Below are 26,416 nucleotides of genomic sequence, written 5' to 3'. Positions count from 1 at the left end.
TCAGTTTCTAGCAAGCAGATGTACTTTGCCAATGTGGCGCTGTTGCACTTTGTACTCTGGGGGCAGTTGCACAGAAAGCCCGCAGTCTCTTCGCTTTAATCTTGAAGCAGCCACTCAGCTCGAGTGAGGAAGGCCATTACTGATTACCTTGCAAACATTTCCTAAAATTGCAGCTACTCCAAACAGTCTCCACGTGTCCGGGTCCGGTCACAAAACCCAATGTACCCGTAACATCTAGTGCCGCCCATGAAATGTCTCAGGATAGGAGACACGCCCACTGCTTGCACAGTGAACCAAAAGCCCCCACCCCCAGACCCCCCACACACACTGGCAGGAAAAGCACAGCTCACTATGGTAAGCAGGTTAGAGAGCACTGAACAGAGCTAAACACGAAATTCAGCAGTAGTTCAGAGAAGCACATCACGAGACATCCAATTACCTGTTCCATGTTGTAGCCGTGCTTCTCTTTAGCAATAGAAATATATTCATCCACTGCAGGGGGAAAACAAGTTATGAGTGTAAAAAGTGGTCTTTGATCATTCACAACTACCACAACAGGCAAGAGCCACAAATTCGTCTTGAGGGGAGGCGGCACCAGTCCATGCATTCATTCATGTTCACAATCATCATTGGTAAAAAGCAAGAGGTTAAGAAAAGCACATTCATGCCGGCTGATTGCAGTATTCTGGGCCAGTCCAGACGGAACACTGATGCTGGCCCCTGCTGAAAGATTGGAGAACCCGTGGCCTTCATGTCCGAGAGAGATGTCCCTCAAGTCACGTGATCACGTTACGTGCAGCATGCAAGAGACCATTCTTACCGTGGCAGTGCGTGTGCTTCTGGTACAAACATATCCATGCAGTTGTGTGGGTGAAAACGGGGACAAGCTCCTGTGGGTTTCCGATATTTGTTGGAAATATTTTTGCTCCCAATTTCTCTTTTCTTTGAAGTATTTGGGCATTTTTAGGCAGTAATAGTGGCTGAGTTGGCATTTATTTTGCTTTAAATAAGAACATTCATTTGAAAATATGAATACCTTTGTTAATTTGTCACGGGCAATAACACCTGTTATGAGAGGAGGAATCAGACACGGGGCGGTTTCTCACCCAGCTGGCAAATAGTCAAATGTCCATGATCCTGCCATCTATGTGAGGGGGGTGGGAGAGGGAAGGGGCAGGTGAGCCCTACAGCCAGGCAGGACACTGCCACGTGTACTCCCCCCAGGACAGGCAAGTGTCCACACCTAGATATAGGATGTGTAGGAGCCTCCTACTGCCACCACAGACCCGTTCCATGTGTGCATGTGAAGATTAGAGGAAGCGCAGCGGTGCCACCACGCTAAAGGGTCATCTGCACGAGTAACCAAGTGGTCTCGATCCAGAGATAAAAGTACAATTCTACTCGCCTTAAAGAAAAAAGAAAGATCCTAGGGAATTTACTTCACCCCAGTACTACCAAGTGCATAACGTTTCTTTATTAGCAGACCTGGAACTTGAACAAATGCCTCTGTTCACAAGCCGGTTCTCCCTTACCCGCTCTGCTTCAAGGGTGTGCGGGCCTACGAAAGAAACCAAGCTGCAAAACCTGTGCCAACTGCACAGCTTCTTGCATGGCACGGATCTTAGCCATTCCTGTGGAGCGGAGCATTGGCTGCCTCACTCCAGGGTGTCCTGCGGGCGCCAGACTGCTAAAGAAATGCAATGGCTTGCTCACGGAGCTGAACAATGAAGCACGGGAAACGAGATCTCGCGATAAGAGAAGAGAAGTTGACCAAAAAGGAGCACTTTCGAAAAGCACGTGCAAAGGCCACCACGATGAACGGAAATGTGGACTAAGGTGGTCAACAAAATGTACTGACAAAAAGCACATTACTTTACAAGCAAACCAGTAGTGCCACCCAGCATTATGTAGAAAAAAAAATCATTTCATAAAGGTTAAAAACGAACAATACACCTCTGCGCCAAAAGTCTAGGATCTCTCACATGATGTATGTAGCTCTGCCATGAAGCGCCGCAAGAGCATCAACTGGGCCCGGGAGGAGGCACCCATGACAATGGCCGCTACCTAGGATCTCACCCATGACGTATGTAGCTCTGCCATGAAGCGCCGCAAGAGCATCAACTGGGGCCCGGAGGAGGCCCCCCCATGACAATGGCCGCTACCTAGGATCTCACCCATGACGTATGTAGCTCTGCCATGAGGCGCCGCAAGAGCATCAACTGGGCCCGGAGGAGGCACCCATGACAATGGCCGCTAACTAGGATCTCACCCATGATGTATGTAGATCTGCCATGAGGCGCCGCAAGAGCATCAACTGGGCCCGGAGGAGGCACCCATGACAATGGCCGCTACCTAGGATCTCACCCATGACGTATGTAGCTCTGCCATGAGGCGCCGCAAGAGCATCAACTGGGCCCGGGAGGAGGCCCCCCCATGACAATGGCCGCTACCTAGGATCTCACCCATGACGTATGTAGCTCTGCCATGAAGCGCCGCAAGAGCATCAACTGGGCCCGGAGGAGGCCCCCCCATGACAATGGCCGCTACCTAGGATCTCACCCATGACGTATGTAGCTCTGCCATGAGGCGCCGCAAGAGCATCAACTGGGCCCGGAGGAGGCACCCATGACAATGGCCGCTACCTAGGATCTCACCCATGACGTATGTAGCTCTGCCATGAGGCGCCGCAAGAGCATCAACTGGGGCCCGGAGGAGGCCCCCCCCATGACAATGGCCGCTACCTAGGATCTCACCCATGACGTATGTAGCTCTGGCGTTCTTAAGTGATACAGTGAGCACCCTGAGGGCATTAGAAGGTGGGAACAGTCCTCCGTCTGAGGGACATGGCCAGAGGAGGGGTGGGGGGGCATCATTTCTAGCACAACACTCCTCCCAATAAAGATGGAGAAACAGTGGGATGTTGGGGCAGAAGGCCCCCCTACCATTGCAAGATCTGATAAATAGGCCTCAGGTACGGGACTCGTGCGGGTCACCAGGGGCACTAGGCCGGTTTTGATGGCAGCTGGTGCACTCTGGGGGGAAGGCAGCGAAGGAACCAAGAGGGGTCCAAACCGTCCCCGGTAGAATGGATATTAAATAGATGCACAGCAAAACGTAAACATGGGCATTAGTTCATACTTTTTGCAAGACTGTCTTTTTTTGTTAGAAAGTACGGTTTGATATTCTTTTGGTAGGATCCAACAGTGGGGAATGATAAAGGCTATGGGTCTAGGGCAGAACCCTTTGTGCACAGCAGAGGAATGCACAAACACGCACCTTTTCCTACCCATCGCTGTACATCTAAAAATGATGCTCACCCCAAAGTGTAACACGCCAGCCGCAGAGTAGGACATCCCCGGCAAGGATTCTGGGACTAACAGGTGTAATAACGCCACGGATTAGGAATAAGGAATGAAAGAAGGAAGGCTTGTCAAAGAGTCCAACTTACATTTCGCTTCCGAGAGGTTCTGATTGGGGGACCAGACCAGCATTCCTAGATTCTCCCTTTCCTGGCATGATTTTGCCACTTCTGTAAAGAGAAAAGAACATCAGAATGAAATGTAAAATCTAAATTCCAGCAATGGTTCGTGGTCAAATGCTCATGTACAAAGGCACCCTTTCTATGGTTGTCATCCGACGACTGCCCAGAGCAGAGGGGTCATCAGAAGACAATGCCAAGCTCAACCACAGGGTTACCAGTCATGCCAACCACTCACACTCACAGCACCAGTAACCGACGATGCCAAGCCCGCACCACGCCACAGCAGTACACCGCAAACTCTACCAGAGGGAAGGCAGTACTCATGCCATCCAATACTTGCACTGTTCAGACTCACCGCGCGCATACACCCTGCCGACACTGCATGCGGACTGCTGTCCAACCAGGGGAGCTCCCAGGCAGCGCACACTGCAATGTGTGAGACTCCTCCCCAAAAACAAAAGGGCAGCTCACCAAGAGGCCATATGGACGCAATGGGTTAATGAGAGCATCGGCTTTACTCTTCTCGTGCACGTCTGGATCATGCTCCATGTCAGCAGAGGCCCACATGCACTTGGAACTCAGTTTCAATTTGCACATGGGCGCAAGTAATTACAGGTAAAAAATTCACAACTACTTTGTATTTTTGGACTGCATTACAATTTTGGAAATGGACAGGAAAAACTGCACAAAAAATATCTGCTGGCTAACTGCATTCATGCAATGGCAATGCAAACTTTCCTTTCAGTATGACACGCCCACACTGAAAACATGTTTCTCTTCACTGCACATTCAACAGGACGGTGTGTTCACTGCACACCACTGCTTACATCACTGGCCAAAGGCAAGTGGAAATGTAGGCCCGTATGAAAGTGCTACATGCTTTCCTTTGTTGTATAGAGACTCCATGCACTGGAGCGTAACGTAAAGTAGATGCTCAGGTTAAGTTCCATGAAGCTTGCGGTTAAAACGCCTTCTACCTTATTTGGACAGCCTACAATATAAAGCTACATTTAATGTACTAGCATGCTCCCCCATTACTAAGGGACATGTAGCCATATACCGGCCCCGAGAGCCAGTGTAAGCCGAATGCCCACTTCCTGGCATAAGCTCCGGTTTGAGGGGATACTTACCCCCGCAACGACAGAGGAGAGAGGCACAAGGAACGTCAGTGTCGCAGCAGCCCCCCACCCCCGTCCACTGCCATACGCGGGAGACAACATGCACGAGGAAAAGCAACACCATTCATAAGCGCAAACTACTAAATACACAGCATCAATGACTAGTACCCAAAGCAGACGTGGCTCATCCGGGTGCAAGTCAAAGGCGGGTTCACATGGCACGAGAAGCGCCCAATGAGAGTGAAGTGCCACGAGGAGCCGAGGCGGCGGCGCATGCATTACAGGGAGCAGGTGCTGCACATTCAGGCTGGCCATGCAGAGTGCCCCAGAGGAGCGGGCCTGGCGCCCACACTCACACATGCACGGGAGGATAGATAGCCAGGGATCCCATCCCGCCACCGCACAATAATATGGGCGAGCGCGCCATCTAGTGGGCAGATAAGCAAGGCACTACCGACAAGTCGGGTGCGCCGCCAAGGCATGAAAGGTGGGGGGGGGGGGGAATGGTAGAAACCAAGGAAACAAATAGACACTCGTTCGCCGGAAGTAGATGGCGTTGCTCAAAAATAAACAGAGGTCATTTGGGCCCAGAGAAGCAGCCACCAAGGAAAGGATGCAAGAGCCTCCAAACAACTTCCGGCAGCTGGGGGTGCTGGAGATGGGCGGCAGCTTGCCGTCAGCATCCTGATGGCGCCCTCTCAACCCACACCTAGATCGGACACCACAGCCCTCAACTCACTGGGCTGGTGCCAGCCTCCCATGGGCAAGGACTCTTGCTGCCACTAGTAAGCACAGTCTGAGCTCCTCCACCCCGGGAAGCACCCAGCATTGCAAGAGTGGGGGGCGAGTCCCGAAAACAGCCCCGCTACTACGCTCACCACCAAATACACCTTGGAGAATAAATGAATGCTAAACTGACATACAGTCCTGCCCCCCCTTCCTCCTCGCATATGATGTAGGCGGATGCACGCGTCCTTGAGCGCCAGCTTTGTGTCAGGCTGCAGCGGCCCAGAGCAGGGCGGGACATGGACACCTGTTTCCATGTGCTCCTGTTCCAAGGGAAGAACCCTCATTGCTAGGGTGGCCAACTTTACCAACTGGTTTTGTGACACTCTGTACGTGGTAGCGTAGAAGCTGCCTGCAGTGCACTCCATTTTACACTATCATTTATTTTATTTTAATTTTATTTAGTTTGTTGAAACCTTTACAAATATTTAAATCAGCGACAGTAAAATAGCTTACAGAAAATAAGAGATACTGTAATACTGAGATACTAATAAAAAGAAAAGAAAATGTAGAGTACAGCTGATGCAAAACAGATTAAGAAGAGTAAGAACACAAATCAAATTGCAGGAATTCAGTCTACAAGGGATAACAGCAATAGACAATAGGTAAAACCCAAGAAATGTTTCGCATATGAATAAAAATCTAACGTAGTACAATAAATGCCCACACACTCCTTTGATATTATCCCAGATCTACAAATACATTGATTGAATGAAGCCCGAGAGAGCCAACCCATCACGGATATTATGGATTTCAAGACATCGCTTCCACACCAGGTCTTCATCCAACATTATGGAATTCACTGGTAGAGGCCCGAGGTACAGTGCTCTTAGGCCCTGTAGTGATACAATACACACTCGAGCAAAAGTTCACAATTGAATTTCCCTAGTCGGTAGTAAATTCCACCGAGCCCTTAGTAAATCCCTCTGTTGAAGCGATTTGGGAACTGAAGCAGTATCTTAGTTAAAGAGCCTCTTCGCCTATGCTCAGGAGTTAGATGGCTCAAGTGGTCTGGATCCAATCAAAATCAAACAAGGCTCGCTTAGGATTCCAAAATCAAGGTCTCCAAGTCACTCCAATCTCATTGAGGACATGTTCTGATCTCACTTGAAAGGCAATACGAGAGTAGTCCAGATTTCTTCCCAATCCCATTAGTTGGTATAGGGAATCAGGGATAGGAACTTTCATTTTCGAGTACAAAGAAAGGCAGGCCCATTGTACCCGTGCCCAGAGGGACACAATTCCCAGTTCAAAGCTATTGTTACCGCATTAGGGACCCCAAGGATTCTCCTCCATATTTTCCCCTCAATTCTGGTCAAGGTTTTACATAGATTGTCAGATTTTAATTCTAGTCCATAGATGAGTTTTGGAACAATTTTAACTTCGTAGATCATCACTGCGGGTTTGAGGGAGAATCTTCCAAACTTACAATCTATCTTTACAATCCGGGCTTCCAAAAGTTTTGCCTCATGAACAAGGGCCTCAGTTGCCATCCTAGATCCTTTATAGGCCGAAAAATTGAAGCCCAGATACTGGACCGTGTCCGAGAGATTGTGGGGCATGTCTCCAACACAGCACACAGGCCCTTTAATCTGTGCCTTCGCTTTTCTAAAACAGAGGATCTTCATTTTGGTCAGATTAATAACCAGTTCATTGTCCTTGGGAAAATTCTCAAAGTTGAATGATCTTTGCAGCCCGACCTTAGTAAGATCAAAGATCAGCAGGTCATCTGCATAGGCAAGCCATATAATGTTTTCTTTTCCAATCTTTGGAGCAACTAACCCTTCTTTGGCAAGCGATAGCATAACATTGGACAAGTCCTGATTAAATAGCCAGGGGGCCAAGACACAGCCCTGTCTGACCCGCCTATAGGATCGTATTCTCAAGATATCCCCATTTAGAATAAGGCAAACCTGAATCCCGCAGTTTTTATACACCTCACTAACAAGTCGCAATAGCCCATCAGGCATCCCCTATTTTGCCAGTTTAGTCCATAATCTACGCCGGTCAAGGCAATCAAATACAGCAGTTAGATCTAGCGAGGCCATATAGGTGCATCCCCTGGTTTGTGACCAGGCCTTTTCCTGAACACATTTGAGAGCAAGGCCATTTATATTAGTGGAGTGACCCTTCCTAAAACCGGTCTGGAATTGGTCCAGGGGTTGAGTAGTGGTAGCCCAATCAAGATGCGAAAGCAGGAACGTCGAAAAGATTTAACAATCGGCATAAATGAGCACGATTGGTCGATAATTGCTGGGGTCCGTCCTGCCCCCACACTTAAAAGATGGGAACCACATGTGCCGTGTTCCAGGAACTTGGTGGGATCCCAGTATTAGAATGTCCCTGAATTCCAGACACAAGAGATTCGCCCACATATTTTGCTCTTCTTTAAAGGTGGTGTTCGTAAGCCCATTAGGGCCTGGGGCTCAGGAGCTCTTGCATTTGGTAATCAGGTCATGGATGGTATCTCTTTTGGGGTTCCCGAGTAGCGGTTCTGGCCCGTTATGGGATAGTTCTTTGGAAATCGATGGAGGCCCAAACCTATCCTCATAGAACTGCACCCAGTCCTGTTCTGATATTGAGTTAAGTTGGGAGATGGCGTAATTAGGATCTTGCCCATTCACTAAATGCCAAAAGGCACCAACTTCAGCGTTGATCAGGATCCCCAGTATCATTTCTGCATCTCGCTGTAGGAGAGAATGTTTGAGATTTGCAATAATTCTTATAGGGCTATCTAGCCTTCCGAATTAGCTCATTGCGGGTAGCACGATCAGAGTTGGTACGGTTAATAGATCTTGGGCTCCTTTTTGCATACGCTAGTTCAGCGCTATGGCAATAAAGATGTCTAGCAGATTATTTCCTCGATTTACCAGTCCCTACCGCTAGTCCAGTTACTAAGGCGCCGACAAGCTTCTGGAACTTAGTCATTACGTTTCCATTCAAGTGTGGACAAATTGAGCACATTTCTGAGTTCAAAAGACGGATATTACAATCTGTCCATCTAACTGCATTAGCAGTGACTTGCAGCTGTAGCTGGAATTCTCCATTTGACAATACCCAATAAAATTGAGCCGTCAAGATTGAATGATCACTCCAGTCATTTCTCAATACATCAAATAACTGGCAGTGATTCATTAGGAAAGGGTCAACATACATTTTATTGATGAGGGAGGAGCTATAGCCTCTATGCCACGTAGGCCAATCGAAAGCAGACAGAGCCAACCTTCCTTCCAACTAGAGGTTGTAGTCCCTGACCCTCAAGCCCTACTTTCCAAATTTGGCCCAAGAAACTCTTCTCCATGTGCCCAAAATTCCAGAGATTGTTGGGAGTCACAGTCAGCATTGAAGTCACTAACCACAATAATTCTCCCATTCACAGTTCTCCCAGACCAATCCTCAATTACATGGCACACCTTCATACGGTATCACTTGCATCCCTCATTTCAACTTTTTTTGGTAACATTAGTGGCTGATGTCATTTTACCACAATGAACTCATCTATTAGAGCCTATTCAGGCTCTGTGGGACAAATGCAAACCTCCCAATTTGCATATGGATTGCACCAACAGAAATGACTTCACAGAAAAGTATGTCGCAAAAAGCATCATCAGTCTTTGATACTTGGAGGCGCCATGGAAGTGAGTTTAGACTAAGTTGCCATAAGTAGTTTCATTGTCCCCAACCTGCATGCAAAGTCACAATAGCATCATGCAGATTAATGCGAGCCCAACAAATCCCCTTGGGTTTTAAAGCAATAGTAATTATTTCATAAAGCATGCAGCAATAGGCACCCTCCTCCCTTCTGATCACCCCATTCACATGTCTTAAGTGACAAACATCCCTGCTAGTCCCCCTCCCTGCCATCAGTGCCAAATGGCTCCCATTGTAATGCTCTGTTGACAGAGAGCAACGTGTCAGGCTGTTGGGAGAGCCGCTCTGCTACCCACAAGTCGAACAATGAGGCTGCCAAGGGAGAGGTGCACTGTTGCTAGGACAATGAAGGTACTGAGCAGGAACTCCTGTTCGGCACCCACACTGTCGAACAATGTCCTGGTCTGGCTCTGAAAAGAGTCACTGTGGGGGCAAAGCCCCCCCGCCCGGTCCGGCACTGCCTCTACCCCACGGTAATTAAAGTTAGTAAGTGGGTTTCTTGTAGGGTGACCAGACGTCCGGGTTTTCCCGGGACAGTCTGGGGAAATCACCCTCTGTCCTGGGAGTTTTTTCATTTTTGAAACCCCGTCCGGGGTTTGCATGTTTGGGGGGGCTACGGTAATTAAAACAGTAATTATTTTTCACAACACTTTCAGAATTTTGTAATTGGAGGTTTGGCTCAAACCCCCAACCTATCAGGTACAAGTCTGAGACTGGCTTGGAAATAATCGTACAACAAGCCATATCAATTTGAGCTAACGCTCGTTTTGAATTAACATGCCACGATTCACAGACAAAACTGCACAATTGAGATTATATACAGTTTATAGAAAGGAGAAGTGCTGGAAATATGGTTGGGGGTGGTTATGGGGGCGTGTTGGGGGAGGGGCAGTAATTGGAGGGCTGCGATGGGGTAGTCCCTCATATTGTTGGCCATCCCGGTTTTTTTTGTTTTGAAAATCTGGTCACCCTAGTTTCTTGGGACCCCATTCTGCTGCCTGGCCCCGTTTCTAGTGGAGGGCCGAGTGGACAGCTGCCCGGGGCGCAAAGGGAGGGAGGGGCATAACAAAACCAGGTGTGCATGTGCCTCAGGATGTCACCTTCGATGTCCAGAAGCTTTACGGGCGAGCAGCAAGGCCGCTGAAGCGTCGGTGCAATGTAGATTTACTCTTTCAGAATCACTGAAGCCTTGATGCACGGGCTGCGTGGGTGTGTAGAGTGCTAATGTGTACAAAGAAAGCAAGCACAGCTGTGAGGGGGGGGGAACAGCTCAGTCACTTGCAGGAACAAAAGGGGATATACAAGAGGCTTCAGGCTTTGGAAGCTCCGCCATTTTTCTTGATATATGCCAAGAATTTCTACAGGATACGTCCGGTCCACAAAGCCTCTTCAGTTCAGACAGAGGGAAATAAAATTAAAAATAAATGCATTTCTGGAATAGTTGTCCTTAATTTCTAATGGCAAAACCTACATGTACCAGAATTCAAAGCACAACACGACTGGCCGGTCTTCTCATGCAGGACCATGGGAAGCTGGCTAGCTCTGCACTTTTTATGAGCAGTGAGCACTTTTTATGAGCAGTGAGCTTTGAAAACCATGCCCAAGTGTTACCTTATGCAGCACCGATATGGTAAAGGGGCAACTATTTTCCTGGCCTGGCCCATTCTGTCAACATTTGTAATAAGTGACTTTACACGTTGCTTGTAAACTTGGGGGAAGAGTCAAAGAGGGTCCCCTACTCTGTCTCATGCCAAAATATATACACAAAAATAACCCATAGAATGATCCATTGCCTCGACGTTGGCTTCGTCCCAGCCTCTATGAAGGAGTCATTTCTGGGCTGCATCTGTCACGTAGGGCTCAGAGTCTCGAGTTGGGAGTTCTGATGCACAGAGGTAAGGAGCAGCCATGGGATCCTGGGCCGGACGTATGCGGCACTGCAAATGCACCAGGTCTGCCCAGCTGGGCACTTGGATCCGAGGGCAGTTGTCAGGGCAACTCCGAGAAAGGAGGCCAGAGGAAAGGGCCGTCTCAACACTTGCCGGCACGAGGCGAAGCAGGTAAGCGGGCATAAGAGGGAATCAGGTAAGTGCCCCTGATGTGTGGGGCAATTGCTGGAATACATCATCCTGCACTACACAAAATGTAGTGCTATGCAACTTAAGAGACTGTTCTATGCGTCTGTGTTAGGAGCAGGACAGGGTGAATGGTCTCTTGGCTCACTCTAGGCTCGCTCGCTAGTGACCCATCATTCTCTCCTAACAGGAGGGTGAAGTGTTTGATGGGCTGGGGCACAGCCCTTGATTGAAGGCCGAGTGCCTGCACAATTGCTTTTGCCAGCAGCCAGATCTGTGCAGGCTCCACCTGCTGCTAGGTTTGTCCCGGAGGCAAGAGTAGCACACTGATCTGGAGCATAGTTCGGTAGTGCTTGGCAGTTGAGTCAAAGTTTGCATCATGGGAGGGCTGCAAACGCATGGGCGTGGTGGGGCACATTCTGTCGTTTGCCCTGGGCACCATATTGCCTACAGACTGCCCTGCTGCCTGGCTGATGGCTGTAAAGTTGTAATGTTTTGTGTGTTCACTACTGCACAATTTGAAGTTCTGTGGGCTAAAACACCAATCCTCACCCACACCCCGGCCCAACAAAGCTGCCGGAAGAAGCGCCATAACTATTTCAACAGCACCGCAAGATGCGTCCTATAACCAGCCCTACAGAGCAGGGGTGCATCGACCACTTTACTCACCAAAGATAGGCAAATACTCCCAAACAAAAATAGGGAGTAAAAATACTCCCACCAAAAATAGGAAACCGACACGTAGGAGACGGTCCCCTGTTTTCATCCAAACAGCTCTGTGGATACGCTTGGTCCAGTAGTACACTTAGAGCCTCAGGAATAATGCCTTGTAGTCTTGCTGCCTGATCTGAAGAGGTACAAATGTATCCCATGCGATCCTGCACTTCAAGTACCACCTGAATACCAGTCTTCCAAGAACATCTCGCCAAGTCACATGGCTCCACTCAACCCTTCTGAAACCTCCGACACCCACCACTGTTCCACCTACCCATCCCAACTCCCTAATACCTTTGGATGCGTCCTCTTTGTAAATTACCTTGTTGCTTCCCATTAGGCAAGATCACATGCAGTACCCTTTGGGTGCACTACAATAACCGACATCCTGACAATAGGGAACCAACCTTTGAAGTCTGAACTACACAGGTTGGTAGTGTGGCTGAGCAGCCATGCTCATCTCAAGAGTGGTCAATGTGAGCAGTAATGTTGTGACAATTTCACAGTAACAGTTATTCAAATAAACTCTTACACTCAAGGTTTCTTAATAAAACAATGCATTTTATTTCACAGTCAGTTGTATAAGCCTTCTTCAGAATGGAGCAATATATGTAACACTTATAATACACTTCAAAACACTCTCAAATGATACCCATTGGGGATGACACAGACCCCTCCTACAACCTCAGGTGACTTAAATAGCTAGGACACTGGACATTAAATCACTAGTACATTTAGAGCAATACTGACTTTGGTGTAAAAGATAGGGGAATAAAACAAATGTTAACAAATAAGTCACAAACTCGTAAGTACCCTTGGAACCTTCCAATGCAGAGTAAATTCAACCTTTTCTGGGGAAAAGGCCAAAGCACAAAGTCAGAGGTAAAGAGGAGTCTCTCAGGCAGCCAGGACAGCCAATGTTAATTGCATAATGTCTAGGGGAGCTGAAGATCTTCTTTGCACAATGTTTTTAGAAATGTTTGGAGAAAATAAAACACTTGAAGGGCCACAAGCTGGGAGACTTGTGAGGGGCAAAGCTACAGCAACTCTGCAAGTTAAGCAAGACAGGTCTCAAATGAGAGCAAGTAAGGCTACATAAGAGGCAAGTTCTTAGACTTTACAGTACCTCTGGTTAGAAGAAATGGTTCCAGCTGTATTCTGTTCCTGTACAACTCTGCACATCCTGTTGTTCCTGAGCCTCAGTCGTGGTGAAAAGAGGGAGGACGTCTGGGGACTCCTGCTCTGCAATTTGAGGGTCAGCGGCAGCAATGGGCAAACTTCTATTCAGCAGTTCTTCAGTGTTTCAGCTCCTCGTGTCTGACAGCAAATAGCAAAACCATGGTTCTCGGATACCGCTCTAGATTTTCCTCTCATATGGGGTGCAGCACTCGGTTGAGGTGGCAAAGGCTTGGTCAGTCTTGTTTCAGGGAAGTCCGGAGGATCTTCCCGACGCTCGGGTCAGACTTAAAAGCAATGCACACAATCTGGTGCTCCTCTCCCTGGCACTTCGGTTCCAGAAAAAGAAGTACAGCCAGCTTTGAGCGGATGTCCAGGTGGCTTACTTTGGAGTTGATCGGTCCCACGAACTCAAGGGGAGAAGTCGTCCTTGCAGGGCTTTTCTAGTCGAGGCGCATTCAGAGCTTCAGCACAGCAGCAGTGTGCTTCACGGGCCAAACCAACGTTCTAGAGTTGAAGCAGGTGTCCTCTTCAAGTTCTTCTTCGGATTCCTTCGTCCAGTGGTCGACTCTGCCCTCCAAGTCAAAAAGCCTTGCCTTTTATGCAGGTTTCTCCCATTCATTCCAGCCTAGCTGTTAATCACACAGCAGGATGGCTTTCCTTGCCAGACAGCCAGTCGGCCAATCACCTTTGGGTGTATTCCTGTAACCAAGGGGATTACGCACAAGGAGTTTCGGGCACCTCCCTCACTTCCTGCCCCTGCCAGACATACTAGAGCCAGAGGCGGGCTTCACTCGTGAATCCTGCCAAATACAAAACTAACCAAGGGACCAAACCTGTTTTGGCGTGCAAAGTAAATCTCAAGAACCACCTTTCCAACAGGAAATGGCGAAAAAAGAACAGGCCATTTTGACAAAATGGCCACGCATGGGTGCTTTTCTGCAGCTGCGAACGCAGCCCACAGTAAAAACTCCCAATGGTATTTAAAAGTAAACCACTGCCACCAGCCATTGTTACATGAGAATCTAGACAAAGGGGATACTAAGTAACCCCTCCAGCACTCTATGTAAGATAGGGTGTGCTGGGTCTAGAAAAGGGAAGTAAAGTCAATTTCATTTTACTGCTCTGGGAAACAGTTTATGCAAGAGAAGGTATTTGAAACTTTGGGAAATCTGAAAGACTAACCTGTGCCACTGCACTGAAGGTGCTATGTGTCAATGCAAAAAGGCTATGCCTATGGAGTTTGTCAGACTCCATAACCAAAAGAAACAGTTCAAATCACAAATAAATACATGAGGGTGAGAAAAAGGGCTCACTCTCCTCGGGTTAGAAATTAAAAAGTCCTAGAGTCCAGCAAAAGTGCTGGTGGTCTCTAGGGTAGAGAGAAATTAGCACATTTCCGAGAATTCTCCCTAATGCTTCCTAGTTAGCTTTGCACATTATAAATCCTAAACATGCATGGCGATGAAAAAAGGCACTCGTTTTCTTATTGTCATTTCCATAGTTTACTTGCTCACTTGTTCTCTTCCCTTTGGCCATGCGGCGCTTTGAAACACTGTCTTGTTGTATAAGCGCCATATAAATAAACAAATAAAATATGATTGCACATAATCCCTACAAACACCCATCCAGTTCATAGCTCAGACTCGAAGTGGAAAGAAGCACAACTTTACTAGGCCATTCAGTAAATTTAAAACAATATGTGTAAACATGAATCCTTGTCTAACTCGCCCCTCCGCCGCCCCCCCCCCCCCCCAAAATCCTTTAATGGGTTGCGTGTTCCTTGATCGTTGGAACTAGGCCTGTGGACATGCACATCAATTTGCTGCTTCTTATGCACCAAATTCCGCCTGCGGGGCTGGAGAGGTGGTTATGGTTGACCCGCTAATGAAAACCTTAGAAAGTCACTGGCCGTTCAACATTCATTCAAACATATCTGCGCTACCGCGACCAACCTCATGCATCAGGCTTTGCTCATTCACATGGAACAAGTTACTTTCTTACCTGGTAACGTTCTTTCGATGGGATGGTCCGACGATGTATTCCATATCTATGACATGTAATCACCACAGCTGTGCTGCTTCGGAAACTTTTTTCGGCGTCTGCGTCAATGACGTCAATGCACCATGTCGAGGACCTCCGACGTCATCCGATGTGATAAGTAGGACACATGACGCACGTAGCCTCAGTTGTAGTTTTTTCCCCAGAACGTGTGACATTGGTCAACTGCCAGTCAGACACAAAGCCTTGCGGAACGTAAGCTGCGATCGCAAAAGAAATTCTGCAGCGGGGAAGGCATGGAGGGAGCGATATGGAATACGTCGTCGGACCATCCCATCGAAAGAACGTTACCAGGTAAGAAAGTAACTTGTTCTTTGAGGGGATTGGGTCCTCCGACGTATTGCATATCTATGACAGACTCCCAAAGCAGTACCAGAGCAAGGAGGAGGGAAAGAATTTAGAATCAAAATTTAGAATTGCCAATCAAATAGCAGAGCAAAGGACCGCCTTGCCAAAGGTCAGATCCTGTCCTCGGATGGAATTGAGGGAATAGTGACGTACAAATGTATGTACTGAAGCCCAGGTGGCTGCATCACAGATGTTGCGAATAGGAACACCCCTCTGCAGGGCAGTAGATGCAGCCATACCTCTGGTAGAATGGGCCCGCAAGCCAGCAGGTCTTTACCCGCCAAGCGTTAACACTCCGAGATGGCCAAAATAATCCAGCGAGACAAAGTCTGTTTCGTCACAGCCTGTCCCAAACGCTTTCCAGCGTAACCAATAAAGAGTTGACCGTCCACTCTGACCCGGGACATGCGTGAAACATAAAAGCTTAAAGCTCTCCTGGGATCAAGCCTATGGAGCCTCTCCTCTTCCTTACCAGGATGAGATAGAATGCCGGAAGAACAACCTTCTGGGACAAATGAAATTCCGAAACCACCTTCGGAAGAAAAGAAGGACGAACTCCAAGGACAACCCTGTCCTTGAGAAATACAGTGAAGGGTGGCTTAACTGAAGGTGCCTGTAACTCACTCACTCTGCGAGCGGAAGTAACCGCAACCAAAAACACAGTTTTCAGAGTTAACAGCCTCAAAGGGCAAGAATGCAAAGGCTCAAACGGAGCACCCATAAGAAACTTAAGAACAAGTTTTAAATCCCAACCGGGAACCAGGAAAGGTGATGGAGGGAACACATTACTGAGCCCTTTCAGAAACTGAAATTAAAGGGATTTTAAAGTAGGAACACTCTTCAGACGAGCGCTTAAAGATGGACAGCGCCGCCAGGTAACCTTTAAATGGTACCCACTTGCTAGCCCCTGTGGGCCAAAGAAAGTAAAAAGGACAGAACCATGGGGATGTCACATGCAAAAGGATCCACATTCTGAACTCTGTACCAGTCGCAGAACTTACGGCAACGGTACAGAGACTTTGTTGCTGGCCGTCGGGCCGAGAGCAACACCTCCATCACGTCTTCAGGGAGGTCCCAATCCTTATACCTCAACCTTTCAGAAGCCAAGCGTGAAGGTTGAGGGATCTGACCTCTGGATGGAGAACCTGACCCCCCTCCCGTGAGAGCAGATCGTCTCGGTAGGGAAGACGACGTGGAGGGCAGATGGACAAGTCGAGAAGGTCCGGGTACCACCTCCTCCGAGCCCACGCCGGAGCAATGAGGATCATCCGGGAACTGAACTTCCGTAACCTCTGCAGCACTTGCGGGATGACGGGGACTGGAGGAAACTCATACAGCAGCGGGAATGACCACTCCACCACGAACGCGTCTCCTAAGGCTCCTTTTGGAGGAAATTGCCGCGAGCAGAACCTCTCGCACTTCCGGTTGACACTGGAGGCGAAGAGATCCACTTGAGGGGTCCCCCAATGGGCGAAGATCTCCAGGAGAATCTCCTGAGCCAACTCTCACTCGTGAGAGATCGCGCACTGCCTGCTCAGAGCGTCCGCCGTCACGTTTTCGTCTCCGGCCAGATGAACTGCCGAGATCGAAACTTCCTGCTGGATGGCCCAGAACTCGAGCTGCATCGCCTCCCTGCACAGAGGAAGTGACCCTGCCCCGCCACCCCCTTTTTGTTGAGGTAGTGCATGGCCACTGTGTTGTCAGTCAGGATCAGGACATTCTTTCCTCGCACAGTCGGCAGAAAAGCCTTCAGGGCTAGCCTGACGGCCCTCAGCTCCAACAGATGGATATGGAGTCTGGACTCCGACGGAGACCAACGACCGCTGACTGTCAGCTTGTTGGCATGAGCTCCCCATCCCATGAGGGATGCATCCGTCACAACCGTCACCTCCGGCCAGGGAAGCCAAAATGGAGCCCCCTTCATCAAGTTGCCTTCGACGGCCCACCACAGAAGGTCCCGGGCGACCGAGGGCGGCACCTGAACCGGGTCCGACATCCTGCCGGAGGACTGCGACCATTGTATCTTGAGTGCCCACTGCAAAGATCTCATCCGCAGGCGAGCCTCTGGCACCAGAAGAATGCAGGATGCCATGAGGCCGAGCAACCTCGAGAACTCGAATGCTGGGAGCGTCTGGGCATGCTGAAACTTGTGCACCATCCGCTGAATGTGAAGAACCCTCACCTGGGGAGGAAAACACTGCCCCAGGGAAGTGTCGAGCACTGCTCCGATGTACTGGAGCCGCTGTGTTGGCGTCAAATGGGACTTCTTTAAATTGAGGCAGAAGCCCAGCCTGTGAAGGGAGTGGCAGGTGACGACAGATAATCCAGGACTTGCTCGGGAGAGCTCCCCCTGATCAACCAATCGTCCAGGTAGGGGTAGACGTGAATCCCCCCTTGCCTGAGATGCGCTGCCACCACCACCATGAGCTTGGTGAAAACCCTCGGGCGGAGGTCAATCCGAACGGCAGGACCCGAAACTGAAAGTGCGAGTCGCAACCGCGAACCTCAGGTACTTCTTGTGCTTGGGATGGATCGGCACATGGAAGTAAGCATCCTTGAGGTCGAGAGACACCAACCAGTCCTGAAGCTGAAGGGCCTGGAGGACGAGAGCAACCATCTTGAACTTGTCCTTCCTGAGGAGTTTGTTCAAACAGCGCACGTCCATGATGGGTCTCAATCCCCCGTCTTTCTTTGAAATCAAAAAATAAGGGGAATACCATCCCTTGTTCCTCTCCGCTACAGGCACCGGTTCCATGGCGCCTTTCTCCAGCAGGGCTTGAATTTCCTGCGCAAGGAGCGGATCCAGACTCTGCAAAGAGAGGTTCCCCGGTGGATTGTCGTGAGGCCTCTGCCGAAAGGGAAGACAGTAGCCGTGGGTTATGATCTCCAGAACCCACACATCTGAAGTAATGGCACGCCACTCTAAAAGATGCTGCGCCAGCCTTCCCCCAACCGGCGAACCATGGGACATGGCCTCATGACTGAGTGGTAGCGGCTGCGGCATTACCTGAGGGCAAAGAGGCAACAGCCCGAGCGGCCTTGGCACCACGGGTACCCTGTCGTCCACTTCTGGTACCCCTGCCTTGGCCTCTTTGACTGCCAGCTCCTCTCGCTTTACTGAAGGACGAGTAATAGCGAAAGGAACCACCCCTCCATTGCTGTCCCCTAGGACGAAAAGGCGGAGGTTGGCGAACTGCAGCGCCCAACGACTTCGCTGCAGCTTTGGAGGTCTGCAACCTCTCAAGGCTCTCGTCAGCCTTGCTGCCAAAAAGGTGTTCACCGTCAAAGGGCATGTTGAGGAGCCGGGACTGCACATCAGGAGCAAACCCCGACTTCCGCAACCACGCAAACCTGCGTATCACGGTGCTCGCCGCCATAGACCTGCTGACGCATTCAGCCATGTCCAAATCCGACTGAACGGACTCACACATGGCATCCTTCCCATCATGGACCATAGCAAGGAAACCATCCCGTTCGTTCCCTTCGGGAATATGTTCAGCCGCTAACGCAACACAGTTCCACAGAGTGTGTGTGAAACGAGACACGGCACAAATGGAGTTGGCCGCCTGAAGCGCCATACCACCAGAAGAAAACACTTTCTTCGCCCAGCCATCAAAACGTTTGTCGTCCCTATCAGGAGGGATGGTAGGGTACGCCGCCTGCTTTGCCGGGGCCGTGGCCGCCTGCACCACCAAACTCTCCGGAGTGGGGTGCCTGGTCAAGTAGCAGGGGTCGCTACTGGCTGGATGGTATTTTCGCGACAAGGACCTGCCCACCGCCGGAAGACTCTCCGGAGCAGTCCAAGCCGCCGCCACCCTTCTCTGTAGAGCCATATGAAACGGCAGTACCGGGTCAGTTGTGGGACCAACATCAAGGATGTCCGTGAGATCGCCCTGCACAAACTCCCCTGGGGGAGCAGATCATCCCAAGTACTCGGAAACCCTAGCCATAAGGCGCCGGTACAAGGAATCGGCATGAGAGCCAGGCTCAGGCCTACAAAACTCTACCTCCGGAGAGGTGTCCAGTCCACTGGCATCATGCAGTGACTGCCTCAAATCGTCAAACTGACTATGGCCCGAGATCATTTAATCTGGAACCTGACTAGGAACCAGGCCATCAGAATCCTCATCCACCTCCGAAATATAGTCCAGGTGGCGAAAAGAAGGCACCCGAGAGTGCTTGCTCTTAACCAGAGCCTTCCTAGGGGGTTCCCCCGTGCCACGGGGTACCTCCGACACCCCGGCCTCGAAAGGCGTCGAGTGAATCAGCGCCGGCGTCGAGAGAACAGGCATCGGCGTCGAGTAAATCGGCGTCGACGTCAGATGCAGCGCCGCCAGCATCGACAGTCCTCGAAGCCGAAGCCTCGAGAAAGCCTGTCGACGCCTCAGGCGTCGACGTCTTCCTCGAAGACATCACAGGTGCACATGGTCTCGAACGCGTCGAGGACCGGGACCTGGAACGTGTACGTCGAGAACGAGTCCCATTGTCTGAACGGGACCTCTCCCGTGACTCGGGCCGACCACTCTTGAGAGCGGTGTCTCACGACCTCTCACGGCCGACCCCACTCGGGGGCACGGACGGCTTAGTACCCTGCGACTCGAGAATCGCCAGCATTTTCTTCCCGAAGGAAGCCCATTCCTCTGGCGTCGCACGGCTGGTGGGGTAAGTGACGTGCCGGGCAGAGTCCTCAGAAGAGGACCTGGAAGACGACCACTGTCGGTGCTTCCGAGAATGCCTCGAAGAGGCCGAGGAGTGGCGACACCGACTCCTAGAAGGAGACCCACGAGACTTCCGACAATGACGCGGAGTCACCTCTCGAATCATCCGTCAAAAGCCCCGCAGACTTCGACTTCCGTGGCTTGGACACCCGACCTACCGACAACTTCTTCTTACGTTCCCGTAAGGCTTTGGACGTGAGCGACTGGCAGTCGATACAATCATCCGTGTCGTGGGCCTCCCCAGGAGTCGTGCGAGTCCGTCACTGACATCTTGGACCCACACTCCCCGCAGTTCTTGAAGCCCGGACGCGGGGTCGAAGACGAAGTAGAAGACATCTTCATACGAAGGATTTACTCACAAAAACGAACAGGTTCGAAGAACCGAGAAGAACAGAACTCCAAAGAGTCGAAGCGTAACCAAGATTCACGAAGCAACACGTTCGCGGAAAAAACGGAACTGAGGCTGCGGGCGTCGCGCGTCCTTCTTATCACATCGGATGACGTCGGAGGAGGTCCTCGACACGGCGCATCGACGTCATCGACGCAGGAAAAAGTTTCTGAAGCAGCACAGCTGTGGTGATTACATGTCATAGATATGGAATACGTCTGAGGACCCAATCCCTTCGAAAATAGCCTTTTGAAATACATTTATGGTCCATTTGGGGTTGGTTTTGAGTTGACAAATTATTCTGGATTACTCAGTTTTTATTCCTCACTGACAAAATGACTTCTGCTCTGCAGGAGTACAAGGATGAAAGGATGAGTAGTGGCTAAAGCGCCTATTTAGCCCCCATACCCCTAAAGCAAGCAGCGATTCCAGGCAAAGCTGAGATACACATCCTTTGCCTAAGAGGAGAGAAGGCTATACTCTCAGAAGTGGCATTGGCAAAGCCAACAGTTTGGGCTCTTGCTGCGCCATGCGATAGGCATTTGCTAGGCACTGAGATTCTTGCAACAGATGGCGTTAGGGAGCATTTTCATTTATGTGCCAATTCCCTTTAACCTTACATACCCCCAGCTCTTTTGCTGGACTCAGGGCTTTTTCATTTTTACTCCCGAGTGCGCCTTTTCTCACTTGTGGGTTTTCCCCGACTATGATTTTCTATATTCTTTACTGTTTTATGGAGTCTGGTAAACTCTGTAGGCATCTGCTTTTGCAGTGTGACACGCAGCACCTTTTGTGCAGTCCCAATGTGGAACTACATTTTCTTGGGTGAACTACTGTTCCCAAAAATAGTAAGATGACCCCTGTCTTTACTTTTATGGGTCCAGCACACAACACTGTATGTGAAGTGCTGGGTGTTGCACAGTAACTCCTTCAACCCATTCCTCGTGTAACATTGTTACACTAACTCACTTGAATGGCTGGTGGCAGTGGTTTCTTCTTTACCACCTGAGGAAATGCATCTGCAGGTAGATCCCATTCCACAAAACAGCCCCAGTCTTCTTTTTCCACCATTTCTTGTTAGCTAGTTTCTTCTGGGCGTTTATTCTGTTTGAATCAAATTTGAGTCCTTTGTATCTTTTGCTTTTGGCTGGATTCATCGCTGAAGCCCACCCAGGCTCCAGTGGGTCTGGAAAGGCAGGAAGTGAGGGATGGTCCCAAAACCTCCCTGTCCTTTATCTCTAGGTGTGCCCGAGCGAAACCACTTCTGATTGGCCGGCTACCCTGCGCTGTGATTGACCACCTAGGGCTGTGAATGAATGGGAACTTGCATAAAAGCTGAGTATTTTCGGACTAGAACAGAGTACCACTGGAGGACAACATCCGAAGCAGAAGACAAGAGAAGACACCAGCAGCACCCTCCTCGACCACTAAGTGCCGCTAAAGCCGTGCAGCTGTGCTTACCAAGTTTTAAAAGCGACAGGGAAACCCCGTATGGGACAACTTCCTCCCTTAGGCTGGTGGGACCAACGAGCCTCAAGACAAACTCTTGGCACAACCCCAGACTTGTTGTGACTTTCCAAGGCTGAAGAACCCCAATATGCAGGGTACCTCGATCATCTGTCAGTGCATTGTCTTCCAAAGTGCAAATCCGGCCAAAACTTTCTGGGCATCCAGATGATCCTACAGAAGTAGGAAATCCGCGTCCAGAGCCCCCTCACCAGAGCCCAGGACCGAGGGATCAAGGAACCTCTAACCAGAGCTCTGTCTTTTCTTTGGCGCTGAGAAAAGGCACCAAAACCACAAAGAGCTGCTGAATCCCAAGGAATCCATTGCCGCCGAGTCCCTCGCTGGAGTGCTGCCGCAGAAGCCCACCAGACGCCCTTCCCTTCATCACCACGACCAAGAACAAGAAGGGTCTACTGCACTGCAACCAGAAGGCATCCGGGTGGAAAACATTCTTCAGTTCACAGGAACTGTGGGGCTTGGGGTACATCAACCCTCTGCCATTTGGAGTGCTTCCTACCTTTGGGAGTGATATTACCCCTACTCAGAGTTGACCTCAACTCACTTGCACTGGCCTTTCCTTTCACCTCGTGCTTCTTCAAGGGGACTCCTCTTCAGTTGCCGTGATTGCTTCAACTACTATTTAAGAAAACGTTTCTCAAGAATAGCATCAGAAATGTGGACTTTGCCCGTTGACTTTAGCTTCCCTGGCTCCCTAATGGCTGCTTAACACTCTTAATGCTGGGGATAAAAGACTGTCTGCATCCCTTTGGAAGAATCAACAGTTTTTATAGAATACCAGTCTGTTCTGACCCTAACCTTTCCCTCCTTAACTCAATACTGCAAAGGTGATACAAAATAAGTGTTATGCTGAGCTCAAATGAAAGCGAGACGATCCTCGCCCTTGAGGGGCGCTGAAATTCACCGACAAACGGATCCCCGCTGTCGGCAGATGGAGAGAAGAGCACACAGGCTCAAATAGAAAAGCTTTCCTTTGGAAAACGAAAAAAAATCTAGAAGTCGCTCACAGAGGAAAACTCTACTCCCCCCCCCAACATGGAAACCTGCTGTAAAAATCTGAAGATGGCTGCCAGATGAGGGGCTTAGGGAGAGGCCGGTCATTTGCTGGGGGCAGTATGACCCAGAGGAAAGTGATTTGTTAGAGGAGAAATACAGTTTGTAAGTGAAAGCAAAACCGTTTGTTTTACCGAAGATTACCGCCCTGATGACAGGGAATATTCATGACCATGTGAATCCATGCCAGACCCCATCCTGGAGAACAATAGCTATAGGTAAGTAACTTGTTTCTTACTCTCCTGCTTTATTGTTCACTTTTTTAATTGAATCCTAACTTAGGATTAAGGTTACTGCCTTTTGAAGAATGCTTTAAATACCTTCCATAAAAATAAATATATAACTTTAAGAGTGCGTTTACTTGGATACTTGCATTTATTGGTTTTATTGTACAGCTCTATAGCACACATTACCCTTCTTAAAATAAGCCTGGCTGCTCAGTCACACTACCAACTTGTATAGTACAGGCCTATATTAAAAGGTGGGTCTAATACCAAGAGATAAGTCTTGTGTAGTCCCAGGCAGTTGGACTGCACTAATTCTTACCCGACAGCTCGAAATGGAGCAATTACCTGGGCATGCAATGTCAGGACCTGGAAAATGCTTATCTAATACCTCAAGCCAAAACAAGTGACTTTTACATTGCTCATTTTTACCAGGATTTCATACATGGAAGAGACACCAATCTAATGGCTGAAGGCACACTTGGTTAAAACCTTTGTTTTACACTAATAGCCAATTATTGATGGCTGAAATTGAGCCATTAACTCGGCAGAGTGTTCTAAAGAAAAAAAAAGTGGCAGGCTAAAGTATGATATTACTGCTCGATATAGTGAACTCGGAGGTCCCAGAAGGCAGGGAGGGGCAGTTAGTGGGTGAGAATGGCCACAGGGTGTCAATGGGTAGCTAAATACCCAATAAGCACCCACAAATGAGCCCCATCTCATGTCCCTCATACCTCTACTCCAATGCAACAGTTTCAGCTTTTAGATGGCGCTTAAGAGCCACCCAATACAGCCCAAACAAAAAAAAAGTGCAATCAAGGTTCTATGAAAAAAAAGACTAAAAAATGTATTACAAACACTATTGAAACTATTGAAATAACCATAACTAATTTCGTTGGGTTTATCAAATGGTGGTGCAACGAGGCTGGGTCTTTGCACCAAACAAGTGCTGTCTTATTTGGCGATAGTACACTATTCGGCAAAGAGGACAAGCCCTCATCTAGGAAGAGTTTGCGCAGAGAAAGTGAATGTGGAAATTAGAGATGGCGTCAGTACCCTGGCCTCTCCTCGCAATAATGGAGTGCTGCAGCAGAAAAGCAAGCCCCCTCCGCGCCTGTGTGCACTTGGCAGATCTTCCCAGAGTGCACTGCTACGAAAGAGCCAGTCAAGCTCTGCAAACCAATGGGGAATGGGTGGGATCCTAGGTGAGGCCGCTCCGAGAGTACCCAAAAGAGCCAGCAGCTTGCCTTGTACAAGGAGGCCAAGCGCATCGCAGACTGCCGCGGGCACCACCGCCCACTGGCATATTGTGGCACCATATGAAGAGGTAGATGACTGTTACACTGGCAGACTTGCCGCAAGTCTCCTGGCAGGAGGCAGCTGGCCCGGGTAAGTGTAAAGAGGTAGGAAGGCAGTTGGGCAGAATCACTGGGCTTCCCACACCATGGAGAAAGCAGCAGGTCAGTACCATCCCCATAAGCACATGCACCAGACAGATGCGCAGGGTTCTAGTGTCACACAGGCACGCAGGAAAGATTAAAACCCAGAATTATTCTTGCTATTTCAGATCCGTGGTTTACAGCAGCAGCAACATCCGTTATAAACGTCCCAAATAAAACACGCGAGGAAATCCGCAAATCCTATCCAATCCCATCCCATCCCATCGAACCTAGCCTGCCAGCTCACGCGCAGAGGTTAGATCATGATGAAAAGAGCGGGTGGTGGAGAAGACACAAGTTTCAATCATTCCAGAGTCCATAAAGCTGGAAGAGACAGTGGGAGCAAGCACTAAAAAGCATTGGCAAAGCCACAGTTTTGCCCTTTGTGAAGGCATGAGATCCATTTTCCGGGGACTGCCTGGCCAACCAATGGCACACTGTGTTAGACCCTGGCATGTTATGGCAGTCTTTGTGAAATGCTTATACAAGAGCCAAAACTGTAGGCGGTGTCGATTCGGTGCAAGGAACGGATGGACACAATACCTCTTATAAATCAAGCGGCTGAAGGTGCACTTGGTTAGGACAGTGTCAGCTCACAGAGACCAGACTAACTCAGATCTCATGGTGTGTGTTTTGGGCAGAGACCCTGCTGGACCTGTGCTTTATTACAACTCCCAGGACCCCCTCCCATACAATACATATTTGTACTAAAGATTTGCGATACAGGAACAAAACCACACTCTAGTATTGGTTTCATGGTTTCCAGAGGGTTCGTGGTAACCATACTTGCAACAAAAAAGCAGATGCAATCCCAGAAATGGTGTTCAAATCATTCAAAAACGAGAAAGTACATAGAACAATTACAAATAATCATGTTAGTAATGTGTATTCTGAAGACAGATGAGAACATCACACATGAAACGACGCTCACAGCAAACATTCAAAGAAAAAGGTGGCTCGTGTACTATGTCCGTATTCTCTATGCATGCCTGCCCAACATGCTCCCATCCGGCCACATTACTGCAGGATCTTCAAGAGCTAAATCGGATAAAAAGCTTTTGCTTTCACATCATAAATGGTAAACATTACATTTCCCATCACATTCTAACATTTCAAACATACATGCTACAGTTCAGAAGTCCCATGGTTTCTTCTCGATCTACTCACAATTTCTACCGTAATCCTATTAAAACTGTTTTACGACATAATTATCAAATCTTTAAAACCATACTCCAAGATAAATAGGCGCTATGACCAAAGCTATATTTTCTCTGCCCAATAACCTTTTCCACCAATTTTCTGCTGTCACGGTCCGGCCGCTATTCACAATTTTTCCAAAGTGCAAAGTATGCTTTTCCGCTAGACTTGTGAAAAATAACAGAATATTTTTAAGTGTCTTGTTTTCTTCCTGAATCTTACAACACCTGCAGGTCATATTTGGACAGCCGTTTAACCTAAGTGACATACTTTTGTAAGGTATCAGTTTAACCTCAATCTTAGAAATGTATTTCTGTAAAAAAAAAGGGCATGGGCATTTTTAGTACTTCAGGACAGTGTTCAGAGCTCTGACTTCATACTCTAGCTGGTATCATTTAGCACAAGTCCCTTTCCAATCCACCAATGTTTTTTTATTTCTTATTTATTATGGCCACTTTTAAAA

At 49.0% G+C, this 26,416-nt stretch overlaps 1 protein-coding gene across 3 annotated transcripts in view; it reads right to left on the bottom strand.

The window, feature by feature from the left end:
* The window catches only part of RCOR1 (REST corepressor 1), a 297,736-nt gene that overhangs the window by 235,570 nt on the left and 35,750 nt on the right, over window positions 1-26,416 (bottom strand). For all 3 annotated transcript variants that reach the window (XM_069638105.1, XM_069638102.1, XM_069638103.1), the window contains 2 exons: window positions 3,449-3,529; window positions 440-492 (listed from right to left, as the gene is read on the bottom strand). In XM_069638105.1, coding sequence (XP_069494206.1) covers window positions 440-492; window positions 3,449-3,529 — 134 coding nt within the window. The remainder of the gene's footprint in view (window positions 1-439; window positions 493-3,448; window positions 3,530-26,416) is intronic.

The sequence above is a fragment of the Ambystoma mexicanum genome, chromosome 14 (assembly GCF_040938575.1).
Source record: "Ambystoma mexicanum isolate Mex_15411 chromosome 14, UKY_AmexF1_1, whole genome shotgun sequence".
Taxonomy (NCBI): Eukaryota; Metazoa; Chordata; class Amphibia; order Caudata; family Ambystomatidae; genus Ambystoma; species Ambystoma mexicanum.
The sequence above is the reverse complement of the archived record's forward strand: the minus strand, read 5'-3'. Positions and strand labels throughout refer to the sequence as shown.